General features: G+C 41.8%; 1 protein-coding gene across 10 annotated transcripts; it reads left to right on the top strand.

Annotated features, from left to right (window-relative positions):
• Positions 1–53: 53 nt before the first annotated feature.
• On the top strand, positions 54–18,334 carry LOC110523286 (golgin subfamily A member 6-like protein 22). 10 transcript variants are annotated; one of them, XR_005051658.1, is made up of 11 exons: positions 54–255; positions 698–876; positions 2,034–2,138; positions 2,281–2,430; positions 2,658–2,897; positions 12,973–13,080; positions 13,306–13,536; positions 14,941–16,951; positions 17,497–17,608; positions 17,804–17,861; positions 18,011–18,334. XR_005051658.1 is itself a non-coding variant. In XM_036976882.1 (8 exons), the coding sequence occupies exons 2-8, from the start codon at positions 811–813 to the stop codon at positions 16,894–16,896; spliced, it is 2,856 nt and encodes a 951-aa protein (XP_036832777.1). In that variant the 5' UTR covers positions 54–255; positions 698–810; the 3' UTR covers positions 16,897–17,119. The 10 variants fall into 10 exon arrangements, 1 of the variants encoding a protein (XP_036832777.1); XR_005051654.1 differs by having other exon boundaries at positions 17,804–17,866; XR_005051657.1 differs by having other exon boundaries at positions 17,770–17,861.
• Positions 18,335–19,601: the final 1,267 nt, after the last annotated feature.

The following is a 19,601-nucleotide window of genomic DNA, read 5'->3' as shown; positions in this document are numbered from 1 at the left end:
GAAACCACCATTTTAAGAAGGCGGGTTTATTGATCCGCACGTGAACCAATTAAATAATCGCAAACGTTACCGCTTTAGTTTAGCTAGCGACATTTTTTGAATGTTTATATGTATTGGTAGCAGATTATAAATAAAAATGAGCGACGAAGCTGTATTTGAAACAATTGAAGAGGTCAATAAGCATCTCACACGTGGAAGAGTCAACCTGTGTGAAATATATTTCTTACCGTGTGGACAAGCGATTCAATGACCAAGGTAAACTAGCTCTCGACGTTAGCCAAAGAGTGTGCTGCCTGTAGGAAACGTGCATTGATCAAGCTGCAGAATGTGCAAACAATCACCAGAGTAACATGGCTATCGTTCAGCAGTTCCATACTATTTAGCTACCTACATTTGATTGATTAATATTCTTATGTAGTGATGTAACCTCCACAAACTACTGGTGTATTCATTAGTCGGATTCGACGTTGTTGCATTTTGCAACGGAAACAGTTTACTCCAAACATAAAACGTAAAACGTAGTTTTCTATTGGACACATTCAGGTAAGTCCCTCCCCGTTTTAGTTCTGTTTGGTTCCTAGAAAGTAAACGGCTTCCGTTGACAAAACGTTTTGCAACAGAAAATGTTTTGCTGCAAATCAGACTAACGGAATACACCTCTGGACTCATGGCTCTTTCAATGTGTTCTGCTAAACAGGTTGGAAACCACAGGACCACAAGAACCGGTTATACTGGGAATGGAAGTACGGCAAGAGTACTCCCTCTATCCCCTTTGACAGAGTACCCTTCATGTTCATTTGACACAAACTGATGGGATGCCACAGGGGCCGGGCAAAGTGTGGATTCAAGAAGAGGCAGGAACTTGAGGATCAAAGGGTGCTACTATCTATGATATTCTGAAATGGTTCGAGTGTTCCATGTAGCTACATACAGATTGTTACACCAGATAATGTGATGAACAAAATATTTTTGGTATCCATTACTGGGAGTTACAGGTTAGATACCGTTTGGTGTAGCACAGAGAATTTTCCACCAACCTTATATTGGCAATGCTGTCTAGGTCCTTAAATCTTTGGTTAGATCACATTATCAGGTGTAACAATCTGTAGCTAGGATGTATTTTGCATCTAGACCTGAAACAAATTCATTGGGGCACTATGGAAAAGCGTTAAAAAGCATTGTGCAACTGAAAATGTAAAGGAGCTTTTCTTATTGGAGTAATGGTTGTCCCTCCCTATTTAATTACATTTTCTTCCATATGGTGCCTAATGAATACAACCCTGGTTCCATCAATGCTTCTAGGTAGTTGAGGTTCACAACCAATCTCAACAATTCCATTCTTACCTACCACTAATTTTCTCAAATCCTCAAAAAGTTCTACAGCTGCACCATTGAGAGCATGCATGCATCATGGCTTGGTATGGCATCAGCTTTGTATCTGACCGCAAGGCGCTACAGAGGGTAGTGCGTACGGCCCAGTACATCACTGGAGCAGTGCTACCTGCCACCCAGGACCTCTATACCAGGCAGTGTCAGAAGAAGCCCCTAAAAATTCAGACTCCAGCCACCCATGCCATAGACTGTTCTCTCTGTTACAGCACGGCAAGCGGTACCGATGCAACAAGTCTTGAACCAACAGGACCCTGAACCGCATCTACCCCCAAGCCTTAAGACTGCTAAATAGTTAATCAAATAGCTACCCGGACTATCTGCATTGACCCTTTGACTCATCTCAACTCCTTTGACTCATCACATACGCTGATGCTACTGTTTATTATCTATCCTGTTGCCTAGTCACTTTACCTCTACCTATATGTACATATCTACCTCAATAACCTCGTACCCTTGCACATCGACACAGTACAGGTACACCGTGTATATAGCAAAGTTATTGTTACTCATTGTGTATTCATTCCTTGTTATTGTTTTTCTGTTATTTTACTTTGTTGTTGGGAAGGACCTGTAAGCATGTCGCTGTTGGTTTACACCAGTTGTTTACATGTGACAATTAACATTTGATTTTGATATTTCAGGAAAAAGATGGCAAGGAAAAAAGAAACCTGTTGCTGAAAACCAAGAAAGTAGCATGCCCTGCTGTGTTCACAATCAGCCGCATTGTGAAGTTCCCTGGATTCAAGGTACGGGTGAAACTGTGTTTATGTTTATGTTTATTATGTAACTCCAGTGACCGTGCACCACAGTCAACATTAGAATGCACATCAGACTAATATACATAAATATATCTGTGTGTGTGTGTGCGCTCGCTCCATACTGCATCAGTTGGAGAAGGACCCATCGCGGTTGAGGAGGGTCATGTCTATTTCCATCAAACAAGCTCTCCAGACAGACCCAGCCTCGGTGCAGTGGAAGATACAGTATTTCCTCAAAATACCCAGTTTCACTGACCACAAGGGCCATCCTATTGGAAAGGTATGACTATGTTATTACTATACTATGACCATGGGATCTATTGCATTGGACTCTCTTTAGGCTACATAACTAGTATCTGTATGCCTGTATGTCTGTTCGGTACACAGATGTAATAAAACCTTGATCTCTTGAAATTCCCTGTGGAATACAAGTATCTGACCCTGTAACAGTGGTTAGGGGTATTTTCTCCCTACTTAACAAAAGCCACTCTCTCCTCGTTCCCTCAGGGTGCAGATCAGATGGACGACAGGGTCAAAGGTTACATCCGAGCGTTGGTGCAGCAGGGGGTGAGGAAGGTGAAGGAGGTAAAGAACCAGATGGTCCAGTACGTGCGGACGGAGCTGTTCCAAGACACGACCCCGCCGCCACTGAGGCGCTTCTTCCCCACAGAGAAAACCATCCACGCCGTCATGGCTCAGGTCATCGCGGAGGAACACTACAGCAAAATAGACCTGGTCAACCTGCTGGTGAGAAGGCTGTGCTGCACTATCATTCCCACCTATTCATCAGATATTTGGATTGTCTTCTGAGATAAGGCCATTGGGGCTTGTGGTGTTAGCTGTATGTTTTCACTGCAATTTATGAACAGTTTGTATGCATGTCACCCACCCTCTTTGAAACACTTGTTTAAAGGGGCATTTTACTCACTATTGTTTCATTAGTCTTTTTGATATAGTCCCAACAGTCTGCATGAACACAGGAAAAGGAAGGAGAGGTTGTGAATTAACTAAACTGCTGGGAAGGAGATAATGTGTTAATGTGCCCCCTTTGGACTCACCCTGTCCCAGAGATGAACTTGATGTAGTTAATCTCATTGGTGTATTCGTGGAAGAGGATACACGTCTGGTCTGAAATCATCTTGAACGCTGCTAGTATAGTTACCTTTCTGTCCACTGTGTGGATCAGAGACAATCTACCATTAGACGGTGCATACCATTCCCACCAGTGGTGTAAAGTACTGAAGTCGTTTCGGGTATCTGTGCTTTTACTTCACTACATTCATCAAGAAAATAATGTACTTTTTACTCCATACCTTTCACCTGACACTCTAAAGTACTCATTACATTTTGAATGCTTAGCAGGACAGGAAAATGGTCCAATTCACACACATGGTCCTCCCTCATCTCTCTGATCTGGCAGACTCACAAAACACAAGTGCATCTTCTGTAAGTTATGTCTGAGTGTTGAGTATGCCCCCGGCTATCCACTCATTTTTAAAACAAGAAAATGATGCCGCCTGCTTTGCTTAATAGAAGGAATTTGAAATGATTTATTCCTTTGATACCTCTGTATATTTAGAACCAAATACTTCGACTCAAGTAGTATTTTATTGGGTGACTTACTTGAGTAACGTTCTTTTAAGGCCTCTTTACTTTTACTTAAGTACGACAATTGGGTACTTTTTCCACCACTGATTCCCACTGTATTAAAAAACATCTAGTGTTAGTGTTCATCTCTCCTATTGTATTCGACACTCACCCAGATCATCGTTGATCTTGTAGGGGATAGAAGCGACGCCATCTTTCTCCGGCCAAAGTGACTTCACAGCTAATCGGTCTTCCTGTAGAACAAATCAACACCTCGTCTTAAATCCATCTGTCGCTAGAGTATTGGCCTTGGATATTAACTCATTCAATTATTTCTGCGTTTCCAGAAATCATTTAACATTCTGAATGAAAAAACCTTTCAGTGTCAACTTAAATGACTAAACCAGATTAAGTATATAGAAAAGGTAACGAAGCAATATACAGTGTACAAAACATTAGGAACACCTGATCTTTCCATGACAGACTGACCAAGTGAAGGTTTTGACCCTTATTGAGGCCACCTGTTAAATCCACTTCAAATCAGTGTATATGAAGGGTAGGACCAGGTTAACCTCTCTAGGGTATGTGGGACGCGTCCCACCTGGCCAACATCCAGTGAGATTGCAGAGCGCCAAATTCAAATACAGAAATACTCATTATAAAAATTCAGAAAATATACAACTATTTTGCATAGGTTTAAAGATTGACTTCTTGTGAATCCAACCACGGTGTCAGATTTCAAAAATGCTTTACGGCAAAAGCATACCTTACAATTATTTGAGAACTTAGCCCAGCAGACAAATCATTACAAACAGTAACCAGCCGAGTAGAAGAGTTACACAAGTCAGAAATAGAGATAAAATTAATCACTTACCTTTCATGATCTTCATATGGTTGCCCTCAGAAGACATTCATTTATTCAATAAATGTTCATTTTGTTCGATAAAGTCTCTTTATATCCAAAAACATCCGTTTTGTTAACACGTTTTCTTCAGTAATCCACAGGCTCAAACGCAGTCACAACAGGCAGACAAAACATCCAAATTGTATCCGTAAAGTTCATAGAAACATGTCAAACGATGTTTATATTCAATCCTCAGGTTGTTTTTAGCCTAAAAAATCAATATTTCAACCGGACAATAACATTGTCAATATAAAAAGGTAAACAAGAAAGGCACTCTCGGTCGTGCTCATGAAAAAGCTCTGACACGGCAGGGTCCACTCATTCAGACTACTCTTACTCCCTCATTTTTCAGAATACAAGCCTGAAACTATTTCTAAACACTTGACATCTAGTGGAAGGCATAGGAACTGCAATTTGAGTCCTAAGTCAATGGATACTGTAATGGCATTGAATAGAAAACTACAAAAAATCCTACTTCCTGAATGGATTTTTCCTCAGGTTTTTGCCTGCCAAATCAGTTCTGTTATACACAGACACTATTTTAACTTATGGCTGCAGGGGCAGTATTGATTAGCTTGGATGGAAGGTGCCCAGAGTAAACGGCCTGCTCCTCAGTCGCTAATATATGCATATTATTATTATTAGTATTGGATAGAAAACACTGAAATTTCTAAAACTGTTTGAATGATGTCTGAGTATAACATAACTCATATGGCAGGCAAAAACCTGAGAAATCCAAACAGGAAGTGAGAAATCTGAGGTTGGTCGATTTTCAACTCAGGCCCTATTGAATTCACATTGGGATATGAATGAAGTTGCACTTCCTAGGGCTTCCACTAGATGTCAACCGTCTTTAGAAACTTGAAATGAGGCTTCTACTGTGTGGTGGGACTGAATAAGAGCTGAATGAGTCAGGTTACTAGTAGCTCCTGTAGACAAAGGAATCCTCCGGTTGGAACTTTATTGAAGATTTATGATAAAAAAGATCCAAATGATTGATTCTATACTTAGTTTGAAATGTTTCTTCGACCAGTAATATAACTTTGAAGTTTTTGTCCGAAGTAATGCACAAGCGTTTGGATACGTGTACGTAACGCTAACTAAAGTAGCTACTTGGACATAAATAACGGACATTATCGAACAAATCAAGCATTCATTGTGGAACTGCGATTCCTGGGAGTGCATTCTGATGACGATCAAAAGGTAAGGGAATATTTAGCATGTAATTTCTGGTTTGTTGACTCCAACATGGCGGCTAATTTGATTATTTTTCTGAGCGCCGTCTCATTATTGCATGGTTTATTTTTACGTCAAGTTTTTGAAATCTGACACAGCGGTTGCATTAAGGAGAGGTATATCTATAATTCCATGTGTATAACTTGTATTATCATCTACATTTATGAGTATTTCTGTTGAATCGATGTGGCTATGCAAAATCACTGGATGTTTTTGGAACTAGTGAACGTAACACACCAATGTAAACTCCAATTTTTTTATATAAATATGAACTTTATCAAACAACACACATGTACTGTGTAACATGAAGTCCTATGAGTGTCATCTGATGAAGATCAAAGGTTAGTGATTTATTTTCTCTTTTTGTGACCACTCTTTGGCTGGAAAAATGGCTGGGTTTTTCTGTGGCTTGGCGGTGACCTAACAATCATTTGTGGTGCTTTCGCTGTAAAGCATATTTGAAATCGGACAATGTGGTGGGATTAACATCAAGATTACCTTTAAAATGGTATAAGATACATGTCTGTTTGAGGAATTTTAATTATGAGATTTGTTCTTTTGAATTTGGCGCCCTGCACTTTCACTGACTTGTCATATCATCCAGGTTAACGGGATTGCAGCCCTTTAAAAGGAGGCTTGTTAAGCCTTGAGACATGGATTGTGTATCTGTGCAATTCAGAGGGTGAATGGGCAAGACAAACATTTAAGTACTGATGGGATGATGACTTGGTTATGGAGAAACCCACGAGTACATGCATCTATCATGCCACTTTTCAACATCGCAGGCTGGTGGTGCCATGCTGTGGGGTGCATTTTCATGGCACAAATTGGGCCCCATGATATAAGTGGCGCAACGTTTGAATGCCACAGGATATCTGAGCAGCGTTGAAAAGCAGGTGCATCCCTTCATAGCAGCAGAGTATCCATCTACAAATACTTTTTTTCAGCATAATGCACAATCTCCGAAGGCTAGGATTGTCTAGGAACGGTTCCACGAACATTACAGTGCATTAAGCTTACTGCAGTGGTCTGACCAGTCACCAGATCTCAATCCAATTAAGCATCTGTGGGATGAGATGGAACAAGTTATTTCATAGTAGAGATCCACTACCAGCCAACTTGGTAGAACGGTGGGAAGCATTGGCAAAATCATGGGAACAGCATTCCTGTGGAACACTTGACACCTTGTAGAGTCCATGCCCCGACACATTGAGGCTGTTCTAAGGGCAAAAGGAGGTGCATCTCAATATTAGGAAGGTGTTCCTAGTGTTTTGTACACTCGGTAGATATAAGATTTGATAACTAATAATCACCTAAATACGTTTTTAAAAAAACATTCTGGGAGAATCTAAAATGGCATGAATGGGGGCCCCATTGATTTTATAATGATTGAGTCACTCAGAGCATAACAAGCAATAACACTGGCCTACACACAGTAACCCTTAATAATGTCAAAGGGGAGTTATTGTTCCATTTTTACACTAATTATACATTTAAAGCTAAAACATCTTGAGTCAATAAATATTTCAACCCCTTCGTTATGGCAAGCCTAAATCAGTTCAGGAGGAAAAATGTGCTTCACAAGTCAATAATTTACATTGACTTACTGTGCAATTGTTTTCAGCATGATTTTTGAATGACTACCTCATAATTGTACCCCACGCATACCATTATTACCTTAGTCCCTCAGTCGAGTAGTGAATTATAAACTTACCCGTAGATTAAATTCAAATGTAATTTTAGTCAACATTCTGTCTTGAACGATTGTCCAGTCATTAGTTTCAGGCTGTGTATATCAGAAGTTGGTATCACAGTTTGATTGATTCATCATCCTAAAACACAGTAACAGGACTTAGGCAATAGGGATCATAGACTCACCGAAATCATTATGTCTCCCTCCACAACAGCAATGTCGAACTGTAAGTCCTCTGTAACAGGGACAGAGGGTGTGAAACAACCACACTGACATGACCTGGTTACAAGTCACTACCTCCAGTGCCATTAATAAAGTCCAAACCTCATGAGCGGTCCAGGATAGTGCACTTCATCTAATGAATGTGTTACCTTCTCTGGTTTCAGCCATTTTAACCCAATCATTTTGTCTGTGATGTGGCCCCATTGAGGCAGTAGAACCTAAAGGGAATTGTTAACACATTTTGCAATATTTTATTTTTGATAGATAAGCCATGAACTTCAAGGCACATCAGCCCAAGAGATTGACTTGAGAATCACAGTAGAGACCTACCTGTGGCAGTGAAAGGCTCATTTGTAGAATTGTTGATGGTGTTTGTAGAATTGTCCACTGAAATACAGAAAGAAAATATTATAAAGTGGAACAGAACAACAGTTTTGCAGTGGGGCTGGCCTACATTAAATATACATGGAAAACAGGCCTAGCTTTCAGCCTGTCATCTAACAAAATGACTGGTCCCAAATGCAGGCCTGCCTACCTGTGGCAGGGAAAGTAGCATTTGAAGTAGTAGCATTTGTGAAATTGGTGATGGGAACACTGCCCACTGAAATACACAAGGGGAACATAATACATGTTAGATAACAACATGATGAACCAATTGGCGTCCGCAGTGGGGCCGGCCACGCCTACCTCAAATGGAAAACACTCAAGAACAGGATGTCACATAACCAAAATGACTGGTCCTACCTTGGACAAACCAGATGAGAATCAGAAACCAAACCATGTTGCAACAACAATTGTCCCCCAAGATTTGGAAAAAAAACAACCAAAGAAAAAGCATAAACAATTGTGTGGCATAGCTCTCCTTCCAGTTAAATAGTGGGCAGGGCAGCAATCACAAAAGAACAGGTGCATTCTTCTTCTTCTGCTTCTGTGAGGTTTAAAGACGGTTGGCATCCAATATGTTGCATTATCGCCCTCTACTGAACTATTGTATGAATCCATTACCTTTGTGAAACAAAATTGGAAAGGGGAAATGTGAAGAAAAAAAATATATATATATATATATATTAATGACCCTTCTAACTAACCCTACACTCATTAAAACCCATCACCTTATTCCACTACTTTAACCCTATCTTATCCTACCCCAGGCCAACGACCCGAGAGGACGGGACACTACAACTCAACACACCCTGTAACTCTTCTGAAATCTAAACTCATACCCCCAAGTACTTCTCTGCAGCTGCCACCACAACATCTATTTTCTATGACTTACGTATCATCTCTGCGGTACAACCGATAACAATGGCTATGAATGCTAAGCCAAACTCACTGAAACATATATCACTCATTGGCCTATCCCTCTGTTCTGGCAAAGATCTACTATTCACAGGGATCCTCTCAGAATCCCTCACCCTTGATCCACCCTCCACTTCCTCTGCATACAACATCTTCTTCACTACAATGACCCTGGCCACCTCAACCTGCTTCTCTCGCACCAGACACCTCCACTCAGGGTTACCTTCACCGACTCAATGGCACCCACCATCTTTTCCACCCAACTTGGAACTGACCATGGATCAGACAAAAGGCCTGGTTCCACCTTCTTCAAAAATCTTACTCCCACTGAACCAATCGTATCTTTATCATAGCCATGCCCATCAATGGAAGGCTTGGGCTCCAAGCTCCTCACAATACCTTCTGCCCCTTCCATTTCACCTCCAGAACTCAAACTGGTGTCCGGCCCACTTTGTTTCAACTTGATACCAATCTTCCTCGACATTCCCTCTCCCTTGTCATTGCTATCTTCAACAGATACAAACCCATCCTCTGCCTCGCTCAGTCTTTTCAACCTGCTCTATCTTTCCCTCCAATCCTCCTCCCTTAAACAATTGCCTGACTCCTGAAAATATTCAACTTTTCCAAGTCAAAATCTTTTTTAGCCTCCTTGAGGGACATACTAAGCCCTGTACTCCCTCCACTTCAAACTCCTGTGTCACCAGAACAGATGCAGGTGGGAGCACTTGTTTTTAAGTCATCAACCTCAACAACAGATTGTGCATTATAGACAGTGTTAATGTGCATCCATAGTATATAGTGAACAGTACTGTGCATAATGTAGCAGGTGCAGGAATGCCCTCATGCAGGGACACCCCGAAATGTGGGCTGCAGTTGCACACTATTGACAGAAAGAGACATCAACCTCAGATAAATCATCTGAGAAGGCAGAACAGCGCTCCTCTGTCTTAGTATGTGTAGGCCATGTATCTGATGCCGTCTGTTCAAAAAGAGTATGGCATGTCATACAGCCACAGTTGTAGAGGGGTCAGACTTCCTGGATGTTTAGTTCAATCCTGTGTGTTCTCTGGCCCATCTCTGATATCTTGTTGTGGATCTTGGCTAGGATGGTGGGCTCCCCATTGACAGAAAATAAATATCTGCTGTGGGAAACCGTGTAGACAGTGTTAGTGTTCATGTATAGTGCAGTATAGACAGTGGTAATGTGCATCCATAGTATAGAGCAGTGAATAGTACTGTCCATAATGTAGCATAGAGCCCATGTCGTAAGTCCAAGGTGTTCCCAGAGTGGTATACCAAGAAGCAAGCTAGATCTACCCAGGGTCTTTTAAATCTAGCCAGCTTCAGTTAGCTTCACTTTGCAGCTCAGGCTTCATCCGTACTACGATGGTGGATTTTGCTCGTCCACCTTCCGTAAAAGGCTGTCACATGCTTCCCAGTCAAAACACTTTAAGCTTATACATTTGGTGAAGTTTTTGTTCATTTTGGTGTTCGGTAGGTTATTTTCAACTGTTCGCATGTACCAGTTTTTTTTGTTGAGGCAAGTGGAAGTTTAGTAGTCAAAGTCTACACCCCTTCATCAGTGATTGGTTTACAGTAGGGGTGGGAACTATGGACGGGATTCTTCAATGAAGTGTTTGCTATCATTCACTTGAGAATTACTGCACTAAACGGATGTGTAATTGCACGACTAAGACCTCCTCTGCAAAAACGAAAATAATTCAATACAGATGTCTTGATGTATCAATTTTGAGGAAGTGTTTCTGGCTATATTGTTACTACGGTGGCTCAAGAGAGACAAACAATAATATTGCCTCTTTCTTCTAGTTTTTCAAGCGAAGGTCTTTAGGGAGTGTGAGCACAGAAGTTTGCATCGCCTAGCCCAGTTCTGCTTGGAGCAAACTGAACCTATATATGGGGATGTTTTTACTCTAGAAAAGTTATTGTAAATTTCATCAGGCTATGGTGTAAAATAGTCCAAATTAGAGCCATCTTATGGGCAAAAGTGACATATTTTATTACCTATTGTTAACTTATTTTGAGGTGCTTATCAATGCACAAGCCCCCTTTTCCCCCACTCCTATCGATCTGATTTCATTGGTCCTTAACTCGCAAATCAGACAATTCATTCAGGATATATGAGAAAGCTCAGAGTTAGCCTACCCCAGAGAAGGTTAGTTTTAGAGGATGTGTTGCCTTGGAAATGTACACTGAACAAAAATATACACACAACATGTAAAGTGTTTGTCCCATGTTTCATGAGATGAAATAAAACATCTCAAAAATGTTTCATATGCAAAAAAAGCGTATTTTCTCATTTTGTGCACAAATGTGTCTACATCGCTGTTAGTGAGCATTTCTCCTTTGCCAAGGTAATCCATCCACCTGACAGGTGTGGCATATCAAGAAGCTGATAAATAGCATGGTCATTACACAGGGGCACATTGTACTGGGGACAGTAAAAAGCCCCTAAAATGCACAGTTGTGTCACAACACAATGCCACAGATGCCTCAAGTTTTGAGGGAGTGTGCAATTGGCATAATGACTGCAGCAATGTCCACCAGAGCTGTTGCTAGATAATTGAATCTTAATTTTTCAACCATAAGGTGCCTCGAACATCCTTTTAGAGAATTTGTAGCCACGCTGGGAGGGAGGCTGACAAGTATTTGCATATAATAATGCCTTTTTGTGGGGACAAACTCATTCTGATTGGCTGGGCCTGGCTGCAAGTGGGTGAGTCCTCCAAGGCCCACCCAATGGATGCACCCCTGTACAGTCATGTGAAATCCATAGATTAGGGTCTAATTAATTAATTTCAATTGACCTATATATGGACTGTAACTCAGTAAATTCTTTGAAGATGCGTTTATATTGGCCTTCCGAGTGGTGCAGCGGTCTAAAGCACTGGGAGTCCCATAGGGCGACGCACAATTGTAGAAATTCTGTAATGTTGCAATTATACATTAATGCAGGAGGAAATACAATGATTTCACTAGTGCATATGTGTGAAAGTGGTCTGCACACAGCATATTATCCCCAGAGATGCCAAACTCAGGCAAAATGTCCACAGTGATGTCATAATGAGTGGGAGAAAAAAACACCTGCATCAGAGACAGTGCAAAGGTTTTCATACTCTGCCACATCCTGAAGAGTTACAATGTAGGGAATAGGGTCCCATCAGAGGACAGCCACTCATGATGCATCATGAACAGTAGCTGTGAAGTGATACACATTGCTACAGTGTGGTTTTTACTATGTTTATGAGCTTACTAGTACTAAATATACTGTATTTCAAACATAGAAGTGGATTAATTGGTTAATAGGCCTATGTGGCTCTGGTGATTTGTTGTCTGTCATGGTGGGTGTGGCTTCCCATGGCACCAGATTACATCACAATTGTGATGTCATAAATGATTGTATTCTGGTATGATGACAGCCTAAATGGCTTGACATAGCATTACTGTCATATTACAGCAACACTTACAAGTTCAATTCAGGGTCAAAATCATTGCTATATTTTGGATGGTTATTTTGGTGGTAAGTAGTTGTGACCACTTGTGATTTAGTGTGAAAAGGCCTACTTTGTGGCACAATTTAATTTAGATGATTTGAATAATATAATCATATTTTTAAGCCATATTGTATCTTTTTCAGGATTACTGTAATTGAAGGAACTATGGGAAAGTTCTCCTTTCCAAGGCTCATCATAAGAATGGTTAGAATATATTTTCTCTCACCACCCTCATAGTCAAAACTCCAGTGATTTAAAATCATCACTTTGACATATAGGCCTATGAGCTTTTCTAAGATTGAAAATAACAAGCTTGTATCATGATAACCTCATTTCCGACTGCATGTTTGTCATCATTTTCATTTCTAGCCATGGGCAAATCGGACTGCACAGGATGATTTCTGCACAGGAACTAGTGAACTCCACAGGCCCAGAACACACCAGCCTCACAACTCCTCACAACTCCCCAGCCTTAATGTAAGTCCCATCTGCAGGCTAAATCTACGACCCACTAAAGTGGTCCAGACTAATCATGTATGGCCAATCAGTGTAAACTTTGTACAAACTACGGCTTGATCTAGTGTCAACGTTATACCTTATTGATATTCTATAATAATGAAATACAATGGAAGGCACATAATAATCCAATGAGTAAAATAAAATATACCATGTTCTATTCTCAATATCCCTACTGCCCCAAAGGTGTGTAGGCAGGACAAGGAGAACACCGATTCAATCCAGAAGAAGAGGAAAAAGAAGAGGCTAAATGAGAAGGGAACCCAGGTTGAACTAGGCATGCGGGAGGATATCCATGACCTTGACCTCGCCCATTGGAGATTGGCTAGAGAGACATGGAGAACTGAGCGAGGAAACATGAGGGAGATTAAGGCGCTGTATGGAGAAATATTTAGGCTGCACCAACTCTTGGAGGAGGTAACGAGCCGTTTTCTTTAATCAGACTTTCATATAAGTAGATATACTGTAGTTGCTTTAGATGTTCCCAATCCTGATACACAGAAATGAGATATAAATAGATAGAATAGTGAAATAAGAAGGCAAGAAAAAGAACTGCACACTGGAAGTATTCTGAGGAAGGTATGCATTCTGCACTGGTAGTATTCTGAGGAAGGTCTGCATTCTGCACTGGTAGTATTCTGAGGAAGGTCTGCATTCTGCACTGGTAGTATTCTGAGGAAGGTCTGCATTCTGCACTGGTAGTATTCTGAGGAAGGTCTGCATTCTGCACTGGTAGTATTCTGAGGAAGGCCTGTGTTCTGCACTGGTAGTATTTTTGGGAAGGTCTGCATTCTGCACTGGTAGTATTCTGAGGAAGGTCTGCATTCTGCACTGGTAGTATTCTGAGGAAGGTCTGCATTCTGCACTGGTAGTATTCTGAGGAAGGTCTGCATTCTGCACTGGTAGTATTCTGAGGAAGGCCTGTGTTCTGCACTGGTAGTATTTTTGGGAAGGTCTGCATTCTGCACTGGTAGTATTCTGAGGAAGGCCTGTGTTCTGCACTGGTAGTATTCTGAGGAAGGTCTGCATTCTGCACTGGTAGTATTCTGAGGAAGGTCTGCATTCTGCACTGGTAGTATTCTGAGGAAGGTCTGCATTCTGCACTGATAGTATTCTGAGGAAAGCCTGTGTTCTGCACTGATAGTATTCTGAGGAAGGTCTGCATTCTGCACTGGAAGTATTCTGAGGAAGGCCTGTGTTCTGCACTGGTAGTATTCTTGGGAAGGTCTGCATTCTGCACTGGTAGTATTCTGAGGAAGGTCTGCATTCTGCACTGGAAGTATTCTGAGGAAGGTCTGCATTCTGCACTGGTAGTATTCTGAGGAAGGCCTGTGTTCTGCACTGGTAGTATTCTGAGGAAGGTATGCATTCTGCACTGATAGTATTCTGAAGAAGGTATGTGTTCTGCACTGGTAGTATTTTTGGGAAGGTCTGCATTCTGCACTGATAGTATTCTGAGGAAGGTCTGCATTCTGCACTGATAGTATTCTGAGGAAGGTCTGCATTCTGCACTGGTAGTATTCTTGGGATGGTCTGCATTCTGCACTGATAGTATTCTGAGGAAGGTCTGCATTCTGCACTGGTAGTATTCTCAGGATGGTCTGCATTCTTAGAATAAAGTTGTAAAGGAATGGAAGAATTTCTGAATTGGAATGATTCCAAAAGTGTGGACCTTCCCATTTTCCTAATAGGCTAATATACAGTAATAAAACGTGTTTTCTCTATGATATTTATTACCCATACACATGTAATTGTTTTAAGATAGTAATAACAATAACCATCAAGCTATTAAGTAATAAAAGTGTGTCTGTCATCATACAGATTGGGGTGGATAAAGGGGTGATCAAGCAGCGCTCCACCTCTTCCATTATTTGTCCCGTCTCCCCGACACTGCCAGCTTTCCCCTGGTACAACCACCACAGGTACCTCGCCAACAGCCAATCGGAGCCTGACCAGCATACTGCCGGCACCCAGAAGGACCCACCTAAGAAACACTCAATCTTTCCCCCTCTGGACACACAGAGCTGCACCTCCCCTGATAAATGGCCTCATTCTCCGTCCAAGACGTCACACCCACACGCTTCACACCGATTTGCTGTCCCATCCCACCTCCTGGCTCCCGGCCATCCTGCCCGGATGAGACAGACCCATCCGCAGGTCCACCCCAGGTCCCCATTGACTGGCCAGGCAAAGGTCAAGGATGAGGTTAAGAGGCAAGAGACTGCATCGTCTGAGGAATTGTCTGAGGAAGTTCAACGGAGAGGAGCAGAAATTGCAAGCATGTATAAAGCACAGCTGAAAGAGAGGATGGCCCAAAAGAGAAAGGAAGAGATTCTGAAGAAAATGGCAAACAGCGATGACAAGAACGATGACAGTGAGGCCTCCTGCTCCTCTGCAGTAAAACAATCTAATATCCCTGCCACAGCCCCCGAGCGCCCGGACAGCCCAGAGGCCACGCCAGTGGCCGCCCGAGAGGACACTCAGGGGGACACCCAGCAGGACCTGGCAGAGGTTGTGAATGTGCTCAAGAGGCAATCATCTGATCTATACCTGCCTGACGATGTTTGTGAGGAGTCACTCACATGGAAATCCATTTACGAGGAGCTGTGCCCGCTCGCTCACAGAGTGAACACAGAAGCTGACTACATCAAGGCGCTTCGCGTCATCACTGAGAATGCTGTGACTCCCTCGTGCTCGTCTGAGGATGACGTGTCTCAGAGTGTGAGTGAGGACACAAGTCAGGAGGGGAGTAGTGAAAGTGAGGAGAGCATGAGTGGACAACAGCAGAGATGTCTACACAGGGATCCTTATGGTAAGAGGGACAGGAAGGAGATTGATAGTGGTAAAAGGGAAGGGAGATTTGCAACCGCCAATGCAATGTCTATGATGGCGAGCCGAGGGATAGAAGAACTTAATGCCATGAGCTACACAGACAGGATCAAATATTTCAAGTATGAGGCTAAGAGAAATGAAGAGATGATGAAGATTGAAAGGAGGAAGGAAAAAGCCAGGGACGAAGAGCTCAAAAAGTGGGAAAAGAGACAGAAGAAATTGAATGAGGAGGAAAGGAAAAGGACAGAAAATATGGAAAAAAACAAGTTAGAGGAGCAGAGGAAAAGGGAGAAGGCAGAGATGAAACTAAAGATCGAACATGAGAAAAAGAGACAAGAGCAAGAGAAAAAGAGGGAGAAAAAAGAAAGAAAGCAGCAGGAGATGCAACAGAAGGCCCGTGCAAAAGAAGAGAAAAAGAGGGCAGAGGAAGAGAAAAAGATGGAGAAACAGAGGATGGAGGAGGAGAGGAACAGGGGAAAGGAGAGAATGAAGGTGTTGGAGATGCAGCAAAAGGCACGAAAGAAAGAAGAGAAGAGGAGGAAAGAGGAACAGAAAAGGAGATTGAAGATACAACAGGAACAAGAGAAGGAGGAACAGAAAAGGAAGACAAGGATACGGGACGAGGATAAGAAGAGAGCAGAGCTTCAAAGAATAAAAGATCACGAGGCCAGGTTCAAGATGGAGATGGAGAAACTGTATGAGAGAGAAGAGAGGAATGCACAGATTGAAAGAGAAAAGAGGCGTGCGCTGTGTCAGAAAAAAGGACAGACACAGAGAGCAAAACAGGTGGTGGCATACGAGGTCACAGCGTCTACATCTGACGCCTCTGTGCGGAGGGAAGAGAGAGAGCAGCGTCCAGAGACCGCTCACGCACAGTCTGCAAAGAGGAGAACAAGGAAGAAGCAGAAGAAAGCGGCGGACGAGGCATCGACAACTTTTCAGTAGATGACAAAAGAAAGGGAGCAGACAAAAGAAGAAATGTACAAGTCAATGCTCCTAGGTATGTTGATAGATGTAAATAAACAATAGTTTTTTTAAGAGAAAAAACAAACAAAAAAATGAGAAAATAAGTAAAAGGAGGAACAAATTATAAGGAAGCCAGGCATGAGGGTGAAGAGGAGGAAACATGAGAGAGGAGGAAGAGAGACCAGAGTGGTTTATCAGGAGGGAAGTAGGAGATATAGAATTCAAGTTCTGATGGACAGAATCAGGAAGGACCATGGGATAAAAGGTAAATGAGATTAGCAGTAAAGAAGAGCTGAGTGGATCGAAAGAAAGTTATGGAAAACACAAGGGGGAGGCAAGATAAACAGAGACCCAGAGAAAAGAGGTGAAAACACTTTAGAAGAGTAATAGAGAGGAGATTGAACTAGAATTCTGATGGACATATGGCCAAAATAACTATTTAAATAACTAAGGATTAGCAGAAAAGGAGAAGACCAAGAGCACAGGAAAAATAGCCAACAGACGTCAAAAAGAAAAGAAGTCTGCCTCTTCTACTTCTCTTTTAAAGTTGCTTTGGCTTCCTTTTGTCCTCTTTCTAAGCCTGTTCAAGTCTGAGATAGATGAAAAGAGCAGCCAAAGAAACATCTGTTGAAGCATCAATTGGAAAGGATAGGAGGGTTGGAGGAGGAGCACAGCTGGATGACTTCATTAGGTAAGTGTTTACTATCAAAGCCTGTTCTCTGTAGACAACTGTATTAGTGTTGATAGAAGTATGTTTAGGTAATGTCTTTCAACCCAACCACTACAATTCCTGATCTCATGTGATTATTCACCTCAAGTGAGTGGGCTTTCAGATGTTTTTTCCCGAAACAGATTGTGGCATATGAGGTCTCTTTATCTGTTGAAGCATCAATAGGAAAGGATGAAAGGGAGGGAGGCAGGAAGAGGAAAACACAGAAGAGCAGGTGAGGTAAGTGCTTGGGCTTGTGATGAGAGGATAGGGGCTCCACAACTGGGGTTCATGATTGACATTTCTCAGACAAATTGTATTACTGTGAATCCCATTCGTTCAATGACTGTTTGATTAATTCCTGACGGAATAATTGTTTTACAGGAGCACTCTATGTTCTGCTTCCATGTGGATTGACAGCATTGCTTTCATGAGCTTCTGGAGGACACCATGGAGGAAGAGGGAGAGGGTCTATGATAGGCAGTTTGCCATGGCCCTAAATGGGCCTTTGGATGTTAATTCTTTCTGCTTTATATCATACAACTTTACAATAAAAATGAATTGTAAGCATCAGCCTCTTCTGTTGTGTGATCAGTGCAGTAGTAGTAAGATTGGTGTAAACCCAAGGAATATTCTGGCCTTCTAGGCAGAGTTCCTCTGTCCAGTGTCTGTGTTCTTTTGCCCATCTTAACATTTTTATTGGCCAGTCAGATATTGCTATTTCTTTGCAACTCTGCCTAGAATGCCAGCATCCCGGAGTCACCTCTTCACTGTTGACGTTGAGACTGTTTTTTTCAGGTACTATTTAATGAAGCTGCCAGTTGAGGCATCTATTTCTCAAACTAGACACTCTAATGTATTCTTGCTCAGTTGTGCACCAGGGCCACCCCCTCTTTCTATTCTGGTTATTGCCAGTTTGCACTGTTCTGTGGAGTAGTACGAGATCTTCAGTTTCTTGGCAATTTCTCGCACAGAATAGCCTTAATTTCTCAGAACTAGAATAGGCTGACGAGTTTTTAGAAAAAAGTTATTTGTTTCTGGCCATTTTGAGCCTGTAAACGAACCCACAAATGCTGATGCTCCAGATACCCAACTAGTCTAAAGGCCAGTTTTATTGCTTCTTTAATCAGAACAGTTTTCAGCTGTGCTAACGTAATTGCAAAAGGATTTTCTAATGATCAATTAGCCTTTTAAAATTATACATTTGAATTAGCTAACAACGTGCCATTGGAACACAGGAGTTATATTGCTGATAATGGGCCTCTGTACAACTATGTACAGTTGAAGTCGTAAGTTTATATACACTTAGGTTGGAGTCAATAAAACTCGTTTTTCAACCACTCCACAAATTTCTTGTTAACAAACGATAGTTTTGGCAAGTCGGTTAGGACATCTGTGTGCATGACACAAGTATTTTTTCCAACAAATGTTTCTAATAGATTATTTCACTTATAATTCACTGTATCACAATTGCAGTGGGTCAGAAGTTTACTTACAGTAAGGTGACTGTGCAAACAATAGTACGCAAGTATAAACACCATGGGACCACGCAGCCATCATACGACTCAGGAAGGAGACACATTCTGTGTCCAAGAGATGAGCGTACTTTGGTGCAAAAAGTGCAAATCAATCCCAGAACAGCAGCAAAGAACCTTGTGAAGATGCTGGAGGAAACGTGCACAAAGTATCTATATCCACAGTAAAATGAGTCCTATATATGCTTGATCGCAACTTCCAACTGGACAATGACCCCAAGCATACGTCCAAAGTTGTGGCAAAATGGCTTAAGGACAACGAAGTCAAGTTATTGGACTGACTTCAAACTTATAGAACATCTGTGGGCAGAACTGAAAAAGCCTGTGCGAGCAAGTAAGCCTACAAACCGGACTCTGTTACAACAGTTCTGTCAGGAGGAATGGGCCAAAATTCACCCAACTTATTGTGGGAAGCTTGTGGAAGGCTACCCAAAATGTTT

The sequence above is a fragment of the Oncorhynchus mykiss genome, chromosome 5 (assembly GCF_013265735.2).
Source record: "Oncorhynchus mykiss isolate Arlee chromosome 5, USDA_OmykA_1.1, whole genome shotgun sequence".
In the NCBI taxonomy this organism is placed as follows: Eukaryota; Metazoa; Chordata; class Actinopteri; order Salmoniformes; family Salmonidae; genus Oncorhynchus; species Oncorhynchus mykiss.
The sequence above is the reverse complement of the archived record's forward strand: the minus strand, read 5'-3'. Positions and strand labels throughout refer to the sequence as shown.